Genomic DNA, 14,717 nt, shown 5'->3' with positions numbered 1-14,717 from the left:
CAATTCATACTTCTATCAGCAGACTGCATCCTGACCTGTGAGTGAACTCCTGGCCTTTTGATTGGTTGTCAACACGCCCCTCAGGGGCACTAATGCCCTGGCAACAGACTCTTGCACTTTGAGGATAAATGTGAGGCTAGGACCACCTCTCCACGGCCAAAACCAATTGCTCATCAGCTGTGTGTGTGTGTGCGTGTGCGTGCGCGTGCGCGTGCGTGTGTGCGTATGCGTGTGCGTGCGTGCAGTAAAACTTGGGGGTGTATAAGCAGGTCTTGGAAATGATCTGATTGCATCTGTAATCTTAATATTTGTCTTGTGTATTTCAATGAATAATTCAAATGTACTCATTAAAAATGGTGTGTGCGCAGCTCTGTGTGTGTGCGCGCGTGCGTGTGTGTGTGTTTGTGTGTGCGTGCACACTGTGAGCACAGTGAACGTCACTTCTTCTGATGGTCTGAGTGAAGAACGCAGCTGCCACTTCATACTGCAATTATGCCATTACAGAGTTGACAACTGGCCTGCATGCATCACCGTGACCACACATGTGAAAGTGTGCACACTCATCGGACTCATTACCCCGCTCACACATCACATCATGTTTTCTCATTTTAACTAACAACTATAAACAGCCGCTCAACAAGCACACATAGCATCCTGTACATGCACAATATAGACTTGGTTCTTAGTCTTGTAGTTTATGAACAGAGGCACATGCATGGCTTGAAATTATCATCCTTCACTCTTATTTATTTTTATGCTATTTTCTCTTTTACCTATAACACCTCGAGGCTTCGCCTGCAATTCTCAGCTCTGCCCAAGGACACTGTCATGTCAGCCAATTAATGAACCACTGTGGCTACAGCGTGAAAACAGAAAGTAGGTGGCCACAGAGGTCACCGCTGTCACACACGCCGAGTGCAGTTCTCTTTTTTCTCTCTGCTCGGTTGTCTCTTTTGCCTTTTATCAGCTCATCCTGCTGCTGCTGCTTCTCTTCCTGCTATTTTGACATGACGGTGGGCTCAGAGGTGAGAGATGGAAACTGGCTGCTTCATTAGAAGAGGTTCGCTCTAATGACAGCTTCAGTTTTAGAAGCTGTGCAGGTGGACATCTAGTAGGTACTTACAATTATGTGTGTTTGGAGGGCCATAGTATTTATTCCCATAATTGGTATTTGCAAAATATTTTAGTCAGACATCTGCTCATGAGCTCAATCAGATCTTCTGATTACATTTTCCTTTGCAAAGCACTTAACGTCCTGATACTTTGCTTTGTTGACAGCTTCTTTGTGGATGCAGTCCCATTTTTTTCTGAACTGTCATTCATGCTGCAGTTATTTGTTGCCCACACATGCATTCAGTTTGGAGGGGATCAACTGGATCAGCTGGAATAATTAGATAACCAATTAGAGAAGACATAATTTGCACATATTATTTTTCGTATTTCATTAAAATGAAATGTCTCTTTTTCATACGGGCTATACTGTGTACACTGCTGTGCTCATCTGATTTGGCTTCAGTGCTTTTTAACCAACGCACACACTCAGATCAGCTTCATGCACATGACACGCAGGTCACCGACCAACGTCATCGCGCTCCTCAACGGTCCCGTCTGACGTCATCACGCACCGTTTCCAAACAATGCTCAGGAAAAAGCCACGTTGACGATCCAGACTGAAGTGAAGTCCACAATTTGAGGCAGAATAAAGCGGGAATCTGCTTGTGTCAGACGCTCCGGTTCCTTCTCGTCGCAGACCGCAGATCGGAGCCGACATGTCATCCCCGCCGAAGGAGAAAATCGAAACCAAAGGAGGACGTCTCCCTGCAGGTAAGGCTCCTCTGGCTGCTGGGTTGTTTTTCAGAGCTTCCTATACGCAGCTGGAGGCCTTTGTTTCTGCTGAATCTTAAATCAAAAGTCACATGATGGTGATGAGTGTTAGTGTAATCACTACACTTCGATTGAGAACGTGCCTTAGCGTTCACGGCTGCGTGCACTGTGATCTGCCCTATTTCACAATTTCGCACATTTCTCTACTTCCTGATTGGCGTGCGATCCCGCAACATCATTAAACCTGGTCCGAGTGTAGCGATCTGCACTCAACTGTTCAGGTTTTAGGTACAGTGTTGCGTTTAGCGCTGCTGGGTGGCGCTGACGTGGAGGTCGTAGGCTCCAGCCTGGTGGATGTAGGCAGCAGAACGACAGATAAGGTGTACGTGGACATGAGCGGTGTGGCAGGGCGCTGGGCCTCTGCAGGACTGATAGCACAGTAAGATAAGAGATGCACCTCGCACCCAAACCGTGATTAGTGGGAGGCCTCCGGCACACAGAGGCCGTTAAACAAACATGCACATATGTTAATGTCGGTGTATGAGCTCTGAAGAGACCACTGGCATTCTCATTTCTATGATCATACGTCTGCAATGAGGCCAAAAGGTCAAGGCCAGCAACAGCAACCCTGCAGCTGCTCACAGCTCAGGGTCTTGGTCAAGGACACGTGGGCAGGAAAGCTGCATGCCAACACAGCTGATTTAACCTCAGTCATACATTTGATTATTAAGATGAAGTCCCAATAACAGAGGCAAGTGAAGTAGGATTTTTTTTACATTTCATCATTTTTAATGAGCATCTATTCTTAAATAATTGTGTCACTTCATGTGGTAATCTGTGTCCCGACCTGTGTGTGTTGCAGTGAAGGCAGGAGGTATGAGGATAGTGCAGAAGCACCAGGCCGCCGCTGCTGCAGAACCACCGCAGAAAGAAGAGGATGAAGAGGAGTACGTCAGCAGCAGGTACCACACCCACACAGTCATGGAGGGATTGCGGTTCAGGGGCCTCCTCACCCCTTTGGTCCCTGGGTCAGAGCCTCTATTTGAAGTGATTGTCAAGATTTCTTATTGGAAAGTCAATGAAGTGATCACAAAGAGACGCACAATGATCTAAAACTGCGTTTGTGTGTGGATGAAAGGTCATAGCCATGTTCGTGTGGACTAGGCATAAGTGTCTTGTGTAGGGGAGGTGGGACCGTGTCATGTCTGTGCTCGAGGCCCCATTGTCTCATAATCCATCCATCCACACAGTGAAGACACACACAAGCAGCTCCATACATTTACCGCAGAGGTGAAACTGGTTTGGTACTCTGTACAGTTCAATTGTGCAACGTACCACTTGGTGCTGATTTGTAAGATGCTAATCACACCCACACACACACACACACTGCGAATTGTCAACTAAGCAATTTAGCTGCTTCCACTTTTCTATAAGGCTATACTGTAGGCAGTTTTGCAGCAGACGTGTTGTGTACTCTTCCCCAGCTAATTCGGTAAACAACATAATTACTGCGTAATTACAGCATTAACTTGAGCGGCCCATTCAGCAGTCGCTATTGTTTGCCATAAGCAGCCTTGGTTTGCATGTTTTACATCACACTGCCTCTGTATGCCAGTGTCAATAATTGTTCTGTTTCCTTTTTAGCATGTTTTGGCATTTGCTGCTTGAATGCGGTGTTTGTACTGAGGTCACTGCGTTCTGCCACGGAGGTGGTGCAAGCTTATTTTCAGTGCAGTCGTGTGCGTGTGCTTCCACAGCCACATATGTCCACTCAATATTCATGAGGACTCGTCAGCTATGTGCAAATCAGTACAGGTGGCGCATTCACACCACATATCAGATTGCGTGTGTGTGTGTGTGTGTGTGTGTGTGTGTGTGTGTGTGTGTGTGTGTGTGTTAATGAGAGGCGATGAATGAGAACTGGCGTGCAGCGTACAGCAGTGAGCAGGGTTCAAGAACATCGCCAACTGTGAAGAAAGTTTGCGCTCATGTACTTTAAACACACGCACGCCCACACACACACACACACACACACTAAATTATACATTTTCAGAGCAGGAATAGTATTAAGCCTGTCTGTGGCCAGAAATCATTTTCTTTGCTCCCTTCTCCTTTGTGCCGAGATGAGTTGCCATGATAGGCAGAGCATTAACACAAAAAGTCAGGTCAAGAAGATAACAGAAGTACAAAAACAACATGCAAGCTTGGCTTATATGTGCTTCTCAAGGGTAAATGCCTGCTTGAGGAAGAGAGAGCACTCCAGACTATAAGAGAGGCCGTCCTTCATTCCAGTCGTAGCAGACGCTGGTCGAGTAGTCACCGTCATTCCAGCCCGTTGATGTTCTTCAGAGGTTGTGGAGTCACACTGGAGGTCTTTGAGAATTCCGCTGGAGCTACAGATAATGATTATTTGTTTATTTGTTTTATTATTTGCATACAGTCTTACTCGAAGACACGATGAATGTGTCACATTAAACAATGATATACATTTATGGGTTGAAACATCTCGGACTCTTTTCCCTCAATGCGTAAATTTTTGCTCATCAGTTGCTTTCATGTTTATGTTGTTTAGTTCCCCAAAAGCTTGCAGAGCTCGCAGTCAAAGAAGAGGAATCATTGCTCGGGCTGTGAAAATAAATTAGACAAATTGTGCATTTAAATCACGGAGGGAAACCATTTAGAATCATCCTTTAGCTTGATAAACTCCTCTTGGCCCGGCTGTGTAAACGCAGGTTTGCCTTCCTTCTGTGAAATGTTTATCTTAAACTAAAAATTACCTGTCAGTGCGTCCAAAAAGAGAGGCTTAGTAACTGCACTCCATCAGTAAATACAGTCAGCGAAGCTCTCTCACTCACACACTCTGTCTGTCCCTCTCTGTGTCACGCTGATGGACGTCTAGCAGGTGGCTACTGGGTAAATTTCGCATTAGTAGCAGCCAGTGAAGCGTTGTAGTCAGGGGAACACCTGCCGTACCCAATCTAGCCGAGATGGACAGATGGGGCAAAGAGAGAGCGAGGGAGAGCGATAGGTGGCTGGGATTATGGCGAGGAGGAGAGGGGGGGAGTATTATGGTATGGGAAGCGAGGGATGCCACGGCGATATGGAGATAAGAAAGAGGAGAGGTTTTATCGGGTGAGAGACGGCACAGGCAAGAAAGAGAGGCATAAGCCGGAGCAAACTGCTGACCCGTGAGAGGCTGCCTGCCCGCTAACTGTCAGGTGAATGTGTTTTTCAAATGCATCAGGAAAAGATCCACTGTTCCTTCTTCTGTGTAAAAAATGTGGTGTTCACTGAGAGTTCAGAGAAGAAGAAGCAGGAGAGACATGGGGAAGGAGGCAAACAGAGGAACATATGTTCTCTCATCACTTAACGTGTCGGATGTATAGTTTATGAACCGCTCACACGTCGTTTGGACGAGGCTGCCAGCTCCACTGCATCCAAGGCGATGGCAGGCCTCATGGCAGTTGCACTGTCACCTCTCCTACATATTCTGGTGAGAGGTGGAAATGTTCCAGAGCCTGAGACGAAGAGCGGGCGGTGCCGCGTGTACGCTCGGCTTAATCACCGCGCACATACACAGTATGGAGGAATTGTTGTGAAATGTGCAGTGAGCTGACAGCTCATGGTGAAAAGTTGAGAGAGGGAGAGAGAGAGAGAGAGAGAGAGGAAGGGTGGAGGGGGGAGGAAGGAGGAGGAGGAGAGACAGGCAACAGGCATCAGTTTCTATAGCAACCACCACTTCGCCCACGGCAACAAACTTCCTGCTGCTCTGAAGCACAGAGAGATGGGTGGGGTCGTGGCGGTGGTGCTGAGGTGTGGTTTCAGAGCTGAAGACTGAGGAGAAAACAGCACACAGACATGTTAATGCTCAGAAATTGGAGTTATTAGTTCAGATTTCCATTCCGTGCCTCCCTCTCCCTCTTCCCTCCGTCTCCTTCCCTCTAACTCCTCTCCTCGCCTGGCACAAAAGCGACTCCTCCCCAGGTTTCCTCGCAGCTCTCTACTGCCCCCTGCAGGCTCCATCTGTCTCCACACGCAGCCCAAACCACAGCAGAGGTCTTTATTACCTCTGCTTCCTCGCTCTGTGCGCGCCCTTCTCGGGGTATCTCCGCTCCGTTTCACCACACGGAGAGAATAGAGGTGTCAGCATAATCTTATGGCTGAAGCTTCTGTGTGGCATCTCGATTGGGGTATCGGGGCCTGTTGTGACGCGTGATTAAAAAAGTCTTAAACTGAGTGTCTGTCATCTATTTAGCAAGCGTTAGTAAAACCTGTCATTTGAGTCTGTCTGCCGAATGTGACTGCACAGTATCTGTGGATTTAACTGCCAGCCTGCTGAAAATCTTACTCTCGTCTTGATGTCTGACTAAAAAAAAAATAAAAAATGTATTACCCGTTTGAAGGAGTCAGATGCTTGTTAGCTGTCTGTCTCTCTGACAGGCTTACACCCCTCACTCCTGTCTGTCTGTGTAGTCGTGTCTTATCTGCCTGCTGGCTTTCTCTCTGGCCCGACTGTCCAGTCTGAGTAACAAGAGGCAGAAGTTTGATGCTTCAGACGCAGGGCTGACTTCTTCCTCCACCCTTGGCTTTTTTTTTTTTTTTTTTTTTTGCAGCATGTTTTTCGATGCTTCAGGATCCATCTGCAGATAGCATCAAGTGAGATAGACATTCGGTGGAATAGAGACATGTGATAAACCAGCGTGAAGTGAACACCAGCCCACGCCGTCTCAGTATGCGAACGCATATCCAACCGAGCGTGCCTTTTCACCTCAACCCCACGGTGTCACACCTCACTGTAGCTTCAGTTGATATTGAAACTGAGGCGGCGACTGCACAGATGTGCCGCATGTCTCCGCAGCATGGTGTAAACCGCAAGTCTGGGTGGATCAGATTAGAACATGCAAAGTTGTTGTGCCTACATGCAGCATGACACCTCGCCAGGTGGGTTCACGATTAAAGTTTAACCAACAGGTTCTTTCACCCCAGCACATGTAATGAGTCCCCTGTTAGCATTTTCATACAGCTGTTTTTTCGAGTTTTCTTCATTTGGCACTTGCCGTATGCACGTGTATTCTCTCTATATCCCCCAGATGAAATTTTTTTTTTTTAACTCTACTTTCAAGCCAAATGTTAGCACAAAGCTAGCAGCACCACTTCACAGCTAGCAGAGCATTCATTTGAATGAGGAAAGCTTGCGGCGCTAATATGCCATATTTTAGCTAATTGACATGCTAATAGAGAGCCTCTCAACCCCGCATTTTGACAAGTGGCTAGTGAGGGATAATCAGTGAAATTCCAAGCATTAAGTTAATAGCAAGGTGTAAATATTCTCATTAAGATAAGTAGCACAGGGCTATTGAGTGCCAGGATGCTGATTGCAGAGATGGAGGTTAGCCAGATGTGTTGAGAGTCGGTAACTGTTGACTGATTGTGATTAAAAAGTTGTGCACATGAAATAAACCAGCAGATGCTTCAGATGTTCAGTTTTCCCAGGTGCTTAGATTCCCACTGCTGAGGTTGTGGTTTTTACGATCTGTGTGAGAAACTTTTCATCTTTTCAACACATTAGACTGTTAATGAGGTAAGCCCTAAGTCGGACGTGCTTGCTGCTGTAGCTAATGTCTTTGAGTGGAGTTTTGAAGGTGGCTACCACAACTGTACTCTTTTGCCGGGGGGGTGACGATGCCGTAAAATTAGACGGCGCTCGTTTGTCATGTCAAGGTCGATACTTACCTCAGGTTCCGCATTCCTCCTCCTCCTCATCCTTTTCTCTGCCTGCGTTCCTTCCCTTTCTCTGAATGAGTGCTCGCCTCCCCTTCTCCTCCATCCTCCTCTCCTCTCCTCTAACAGTCTATTATTATATTGGTATTTCGCTCCCCTGTCCACCCGGCCCTCTCACCTCCCCCTCGCCACTCCTCCCCCTCCTCTATCTGCCCTGACCTGTCTTTACCCCTTCGTCCCCCTTCTTTCCTCTTCTTCTTCCTCTCCTTTTCTCCTCCTTTCCAAATCCTTTCATTTATCATCATCCTCCTCTTTAGCTCTCTTTTCCTCTCATAGCTTCAGCCTTCTCCCACCTCCCTCCCTCCCTCCCCCCCTCCCACTTCTCATCCAGAAGCTGTGAGCCCCAGTGTTTGGCCAGGATGAATGGGAGCTATTTAAGCTGCTGGCAGGTCCATCCGGTGTGTGTGCCTGTGTGTGTGTGTGTGTGTGTGTGTGTGTGTGTTTGTGTGATGCTAGACAGAGTGAGACCGTGGGTGTTGTGTGTTTCAACAACTTGGAATGTTCAAATTCAGGCTCACTGTCACTTTTTGAGGTTTTAAAGCAGCCAAATAAGGTAAACTTTTGTAGATGTTGCCAAACTGTATACACACTAAACTGCACCGTTAACCTACACACACAATGATTACGTTACGCACAGTCACCGCAGAATAAAGCCCTGGACACACACTCTGCTTACTAAATTGTATATTGTTCTGTAAATAATTTTCTTTTCCTCTTGTTCTGCCTTTTAGTCCACCAAAGGCCCCCATGATTGTGTCTGGAGTGGTTACAAAGGTAAGACACACACACATACACTGTCAGACGCACACACACAGACCACCAGCAGTGTTGAAATACGCATTATAAGGTGGTTTATATCTGGGACATGAGCTCTACAGGGAGAGGTAGAGGCTTAACGCTGAGATAGAGTGAGAGAGAAGAGGGAAAATCAGGCAAAGCAGGGGGAGGAGAAGAAAATGAGGAGAGTAGCAGCGGATCGCCAGACAGAGAGAACATGTGATAAAATAGAGGATTAGGATCAGTAATTATATCTCTGCAATTAAAGATAATGCTGTGTTTTATTTTATTTTTTTATCTGTAAATCAATACTCTGCATGCCAGTCGCTAAACCGCAGAACACAGCTGTGATTGGTTTTGAACATATGGAGTGTTTGGATCCTTTTGTTGGAATATATTAATTTGTCACTGTTTGCAGCCTGAAAATTAATTAAGAGAGCGAGAAAATATTGACACTTCTCAACTGGAAAATGTAAAAAAATATAAGAACCACACTCTTTTATATATCTAATCGTTGTGTATAATGCATTTTCCTCTCATAATGTTTAATCTGGTGACACTTAACGATACAGTATAACGCAGCTCAGTGCAGCCGTATCGTAAACTGCACCATAAAAATGAGCGCAGAGTGAAGTCAGCGCCTCTCTGGCACAGCCTCAACAGAAACTGAAGCTTCTCAAAGGTAGTCAGCCAAATGTTAGAGTACATTATAAGATCCAGGTATTGCTTTAACTGCGTTGACCTCTGTGTGTGTTTGTTTAGTCTCTGACAGCCTCGACCTGCCACTTAGAAAAGCGGGTCAAAGTCTGTGAATAGCCCTGTTTGTGTGCATGTGTGTGTGTGTTCGTGTGAAAAACTGTCCTTGAGTCCCTGCATGGCTCCGTTCCCTGCCTGTCAGACCAGGTAGATTGTTTGCGGAAGATTGCGGTGATATCAGCAAGGTGGCAGGCATCCCATTTATCCCCCGATCCTCCTCTAGCCTTCCCATTCGCCCCCTATCACTGCCATCAAGCCCAGAGGCTAGCACTGCACAGATGCTCAGAAAAGTCTTTTAGGGGCTAAGTGAAACACTTCGGTCTCTCTCTCTCTTTCTGTGTGTGTGTAGTTTGTGGTCTGCAGGGATTTTATTTCAATGTAAAAACCAGGCCATTTCCTCGCTATGCGCTTTCTATCTTTGCTTTCTCTTTGAATGGCAGAATGGCATTCTCAGATGCTCGCCTGTAAAACTTATTCGACCAAAGGTGCTTAGGGTGGGTATCTGAAGTTAGGCTGGTTAGATCAGGTAACATCTGCATTCAGATCACATGTCCTCCGCCCCACGGGGGATCAGATCTCATCAGAAACTTCTATTGTGTACCCCCAAAAAGTTATACTCATGAAATCCAAGAAGTAACACATTGTTGAAAAGTGTATCTTAACAGGACAGCCTTTGAATGTTTTAAACAGAGAGAGAGAAAACGCATATAGGCTGACACAGTTCTGCTTTAGAATCATTTGCATAAAAAAGCCCATATTTCTCAAAGAAAAAACATGTGGATGTGGGCAAAATCTCAAAATGCATTGAAAGAAATTACTGATTTTTTTCTACTTGTTAAATATCCTTATTGAGAATATAAGTTTCAAAAAGATCAACCACTAGATCTCCTGGAGCCACATGGACGTAAAAACAGTATTAGAGGTCAGTACCTCACCCGGAGAAAATACGTTAATATGCCTTAAACACATTTTCACTGAAATCTTAAAAAAAAACACTAAAAGGAAAATTAGATTTGGAAACAAAACGTCGCAAATATCACCTACAGAAATGGCCAATCAGCATGACTTCTGTGCACAGTGCGGTGCAGTAATCCAGTTAATTTATTGCATTCGCTGCCATACTTCCGCTTCAGTCGGACAGCGATGGAGGAGAGAGAAGCTTTGAGCTGCGGAAGAGAGAGGAAGGCCAACTGGAGGTCAAATCAGTCCACATCCCATGCAGTTGGCTGCGGAATCGGCTTTTAATGAAAGAAACATACACACACACACACACACACACCCTGTAAATATGTAGCGCTCACCTACGCACACACACATGCAGGAAAAAGTTGCGCTAATGCAGTAATAAACCAACAGACACATAAAGAGAGGATTAGGGTCAGACGAGGATGGTGTGGGCGAGCAAAGTTCAGCAGGAGGGCGTTGATTACACCAGTTGTATAACTTCATCCTAAGAAATGAGAATATGAGGGAAGCATGTGTTTATTATGTTAATGATGGAGTAGTAACATCCACAACATCTGGACAGATGAGGCGCTTCAGTGAAACGGCAACTTAACTAAATCCTCCGATCCAGGGCTTTAAATGAGAGAATTAAAGCTTCAGTATTAATCCACTTCCATCATGTATGAGACAAAGTGCGTTTAATGTGTGCTTTTCATCATTGCAACGGGTTTCCAGCCCACCCCCACGGTGCTGTATGTTAAACGCATTTCACAACCCAAGATAAGTGAGCGCGCGGAGCCACAGCCATAAATTTCATCCATCCACTTGAACTAATGTTTCTCTCGTAAATGGGATCGGGGTGAAGAAGGCGAGAGAGACGAGTAGCGCGAGAAAACAGGTAAATGAAGGTGTCTGACTCAAAGCGGTGAAGAACGGGAGGTGTAGGGAACGGGAGCAAGACAGAAAAGACACAGAAACACAGAGGAAGAGAGACGCCAATGCTGGCAGGTAAAGATAAAAAGAAAGAAGAAAGGAATGGAGTCATGATTGCACTAAGGCTTATTAAAATTCCGCATTCCTCTGTGAATGATCGAACGCCTGCTTTGATCCGATTTAGAAGCGAGGCTGTTTATGTGCCTTTTTCTTGGAATAAGAGATTGAGGCTGCGGAGCAGATGAGCGGGGACAGATGAGTGCTCCATACTTCACCCTGCATGCACTTTGGGGATTTCCTCATTGTTGTTATGATTATCTGAGAGAAAGGATTTAAAAATGGGGCATATACTGCACATAGTGTGCACAGCCATAGACGCAAACTACGAAACACTGCACACATCCCTGTTCACTGTCCAGTTGATATCCGTTCCACTGATCTTTCCCCCAATTACAATATTAAATATTAATGTAATGTATTAAATAATGTATAGTGGTACATGGGTGGGAAGACAATGCATGAACCTAATTCTGCAGTTTGAACTCGAGTCTCTTAGCTTTCCGTGCAAAGCAGTGAGTGCGGTTCATTCTTTTCCCCTTGAATACTATTGACTGACTGTGTCCTGTTCAGGGTGATAAGGACTTCACCCCTGCAGCTGCCCAGGTGGCCCACCAGAAGCCCCAGCCTTGTGTCCCCAAGCTGCCGCCCGTCCAGCACATCAACCAGCACATCCACCAGCCCCGCAAGTGAGCCGGGCAGCGGGCTACGCTAACGGCTACGCTAACTCCACCAGCCGGCCTTCCCCAAAGGAACACATAGGATGAAGACGCTTCCCCACCCAGGCGCAGATCTGCCAGTTAATCAGAGTAGTTTTTGTTATTTACATGACATGTATGAGAAATTTATCAGCAACAGACACCCAATGCCAAACCAGCCATTGTAGAAGTCCCACCCTTTACACCCCACCTGCATTGGTGCTGCACTATTAGTTCTGCACTTTTCAGTCCTCTCCTTAAGAGGGATTGTTCTGACAGTTGTATTGTCTTAAGGTGGTGTAAGTGCCTGGAGGGTCTTCTAAAATGGCTATCACTCTAGGATCAAACATTAATGAAGAAACTGATCTCAGATCTGAGTCTGTTGGGGGGGAACTCTCACCCCAGCGATGTGCTGACCAGTACCGCACGTCGCAGCAACCAGCCAATCACAGCAACCTATCAATCAGGCCAACTGACCAACCAATCACATCACAGTATTGAGCCCAAGCTCCAGCCTTCTACCTATGATCTTCGCTGACCAAAAGAACCAATCAACAAATCATGAGGTGGATACCAGTTTTTACATCATCCACATAAACCAAAAAGAAACACAGAAAGCAACTTCCAAATCGCAAAACTCAGTTTGATGAGCGTCTGTCATCAGACTTTCCAAATTGCACGGTTACAGCATGGACCACAGTCTAAGCAGCTAAATACATGCAGTAATATAAATTGGACATTTTCAATATAATAGATGCTGAACGAGGAGAACCAGTGGGATGCAAAACATAACCCTTTCTCTGTAATGGTGGCTGTCAATAATCAAGTAGCTACTTGATACATGTCATTAGTGGCATGACTCGAGATAGCTAGCTGCAGAAGCTAAACTAGCTCTTGCACCATATCAAAACCTGGGTAGCTTGTGCTACAGTTTCCTTCTGTGTCACTGTTCTTACCTTTTACTTGGCAGAGAGGAGGCTCACTGATCTCTGATCTGCTCTCCATTTGTGCCCGCCTTGCTGGAGCTGTAATCATATCCATCTAATTTTAATGCAAACTCAAACTACTTCTTAGTGAAAGTCTCGCAGCAGTGCCTCATTGCTTTGATTTCAAGATTTTTTTTTCTTTGTCTCATTTGACTCACATGGAGTTATCCGCTACACACCAGAGTCGACTGGAATGAAAATGCAGCCAAAAAAGTAATGAAATCTAAAGAAATTCATTTACTGCGAAGCGGCTGCGGGGTGCTTTGTGTTTGCAGTAACATTAGCCTGAACGTCACAGGGAGTAATGTGCTTTTATTACAAGTTTAGCAAAGCATTGCAGAGAAGCAGTTTAGAAAACAGCGAGGCTCTTCACTGCAAGATGAAAGGTGCATTCAAGGTACATTCCATAGAAAAGTGTTTGAACAATTATGTCAGCCACGTGAGGGTTTGTCAGCTCGCAAGCAAAATGCAGTACGTCTGTTTCTATGTTCCAGACTATCTGCAGGTGTGACATATCAGAAATCTGCATCAGCCACCAAAATCCAGTTCGGCGTTTCCTTAAAACGATGCATATCAACACACACCAACACGTGCTACCCGTCTCCTTAATCACCCATCCCCTTACACTCAAGTGTCGTATGTTTCAACACTAATGTTCAGGTTTCCAGGAAAGAAAGAAAGAAATTTATCTTGCCAAGAAGGAACGATTGCCTACGTTAATTTAAGTTTGAAAGAGTTTTATATTTGTTTTTGCTCAGTTCTTTTTCTTGAGTAAATTGTTCAAATTGTATAAATCTTTAGTCATTGAGTGGACTTAGGTATTAGGTGCGGTTGTCATAGTAAATAAAGATATAGACTATCTTAAAAAAAAAGGCTTTGTCAGTGTGTCTGTTTGAATGAAATGAGTGTGTAAAAAAGTTTTCTGCTCAATAACAGAGAAGGTGAATGATCCCATAGTTTATACTCTGAAGTTTGGAATAGTCCTGCTTGATGGACTGTGACCTGTGCCTCACCTCAAGTATTTGAGCGTCCCATGGTGAATTAGCACCCAGCGCTGAGGGATTAGGGCTCAGCTGGTGTTTTGAAATGAAACAGAAGCACCTCCAAGAGTTGCCCGCTGCTTTTTTTTTTTCCATTTGCACACACACACTCAATACACAGCGAGCACCAGGTGTTCGTGCATGTAATCCATCTTTACACAAGCATCTGCAACCAGGTGTTCTGTCAGTTTATGTTAGCCCAATAAACCAGCCAGTGCAGCCTTAGCCGGCGCGAGCCTCTGTCAGCAAGCTGAAACACCCCATTAAAGCCGACACAATCTCCTTGACTCTCCATGGTTGTATATAGTTCTCCCAGCGTGCCAGAGCTCTCATCCTCTGCCATGCCCTATTAGACTGCCTGGAAGAGCAGAATGAAAGGTGGACACTGCAAAAAAAGAAATGTCTTGGAATTCCACAATGAAATGATTTAGTCTTAAATCTCTGAGTTTTGGTCAGAATTCATTTGCATTGCTCGTCCAGACAGTAAACGTTAGTTGAGTATTTAGCACATAACAGACAATGCAAGGACTGGTTTACTTGTAAGCATCTGTCAGCAGGCCGAAGAGGCTGTCTGTCTTGGTCAGTCTGACCCTGAAACATCCTTTTTTTCAGTTCTTCTTCTACACTGTAAAAACAGTCAAGGTTACAGTGTAAAGCACTTAACCCTCAGCGCAAGTCCTTCTCATTTATTGCCACTTAATTACATTATCCCTGAGTATACACCACCAGCTGTCAGGCATGTGGTCCTCAGGAACATTAAAACTGGCTTCAGCTAGTTGAGACTGGTTATTTCTGTGACTTAGCTGCCTGAAAACTGGTGCTGCGGTTTACTCAGCCAACAGGCAACAGTGGCTGGAAAAAGGTATTTAGTCACTTAGATCAGGACCTTTTTGGATGCACTCATTTTGATAAGGCAGCAG

At 45.4% G+C, this 14,717-nt stretch overlaps 1 protein-coding gene across 1 annotated transcript; it reads left to right on the top strand.

Annotated features, from left to right (window-relative positions):
• The first annotated feature begins 1,613 nt into the window (after positions 1–1,613).
• Positions 1,614–13,629, top strand: dap (death-associated protein). The gene is made up of 4 exons (XM_076761516.1): positions 1,614–1,824; positions 2,687–2,786; positions 8,337–8,379; positions 11,647–13,629. The coding sequence occupies exons 1-4, from the start codon at positions 1,770–1,772 to the stop codon at positions 11,764–11,766; spliced, it is 318 nt and encodes a 105-aa protein (XP_076617631.1). The 5' UTR covers positions 1,614–1,769; the 3' UTR covers positions 11,767–13,629.
• The last annotated feature ends 1,088 nt before the right edge of the window (positions 13,630–14,717 follow it).

The sequence above is a fragment of the Chaetodon auriga genome, chromosome 21, assembly GCF_051107435.1.
Source record: "Chaetodon auriga isolate fChaAug3 chromosome 21, fChaAug3.hap1, whole genome shotgun sequence".
Classification (NCBI taxonomy): domain Eukaryota; kingdom Metazoa; phylum Chordata; class Actinopteri; order Chaetodontiformes; family Chaetodontidae; genus Chaetodon; species Chaetodon auriga.
The sequence above is the reverse complement of the archived record's forward strand: the minus strand, read 5'-3'. Positions and strand labels throughout refer to the sequence as shown.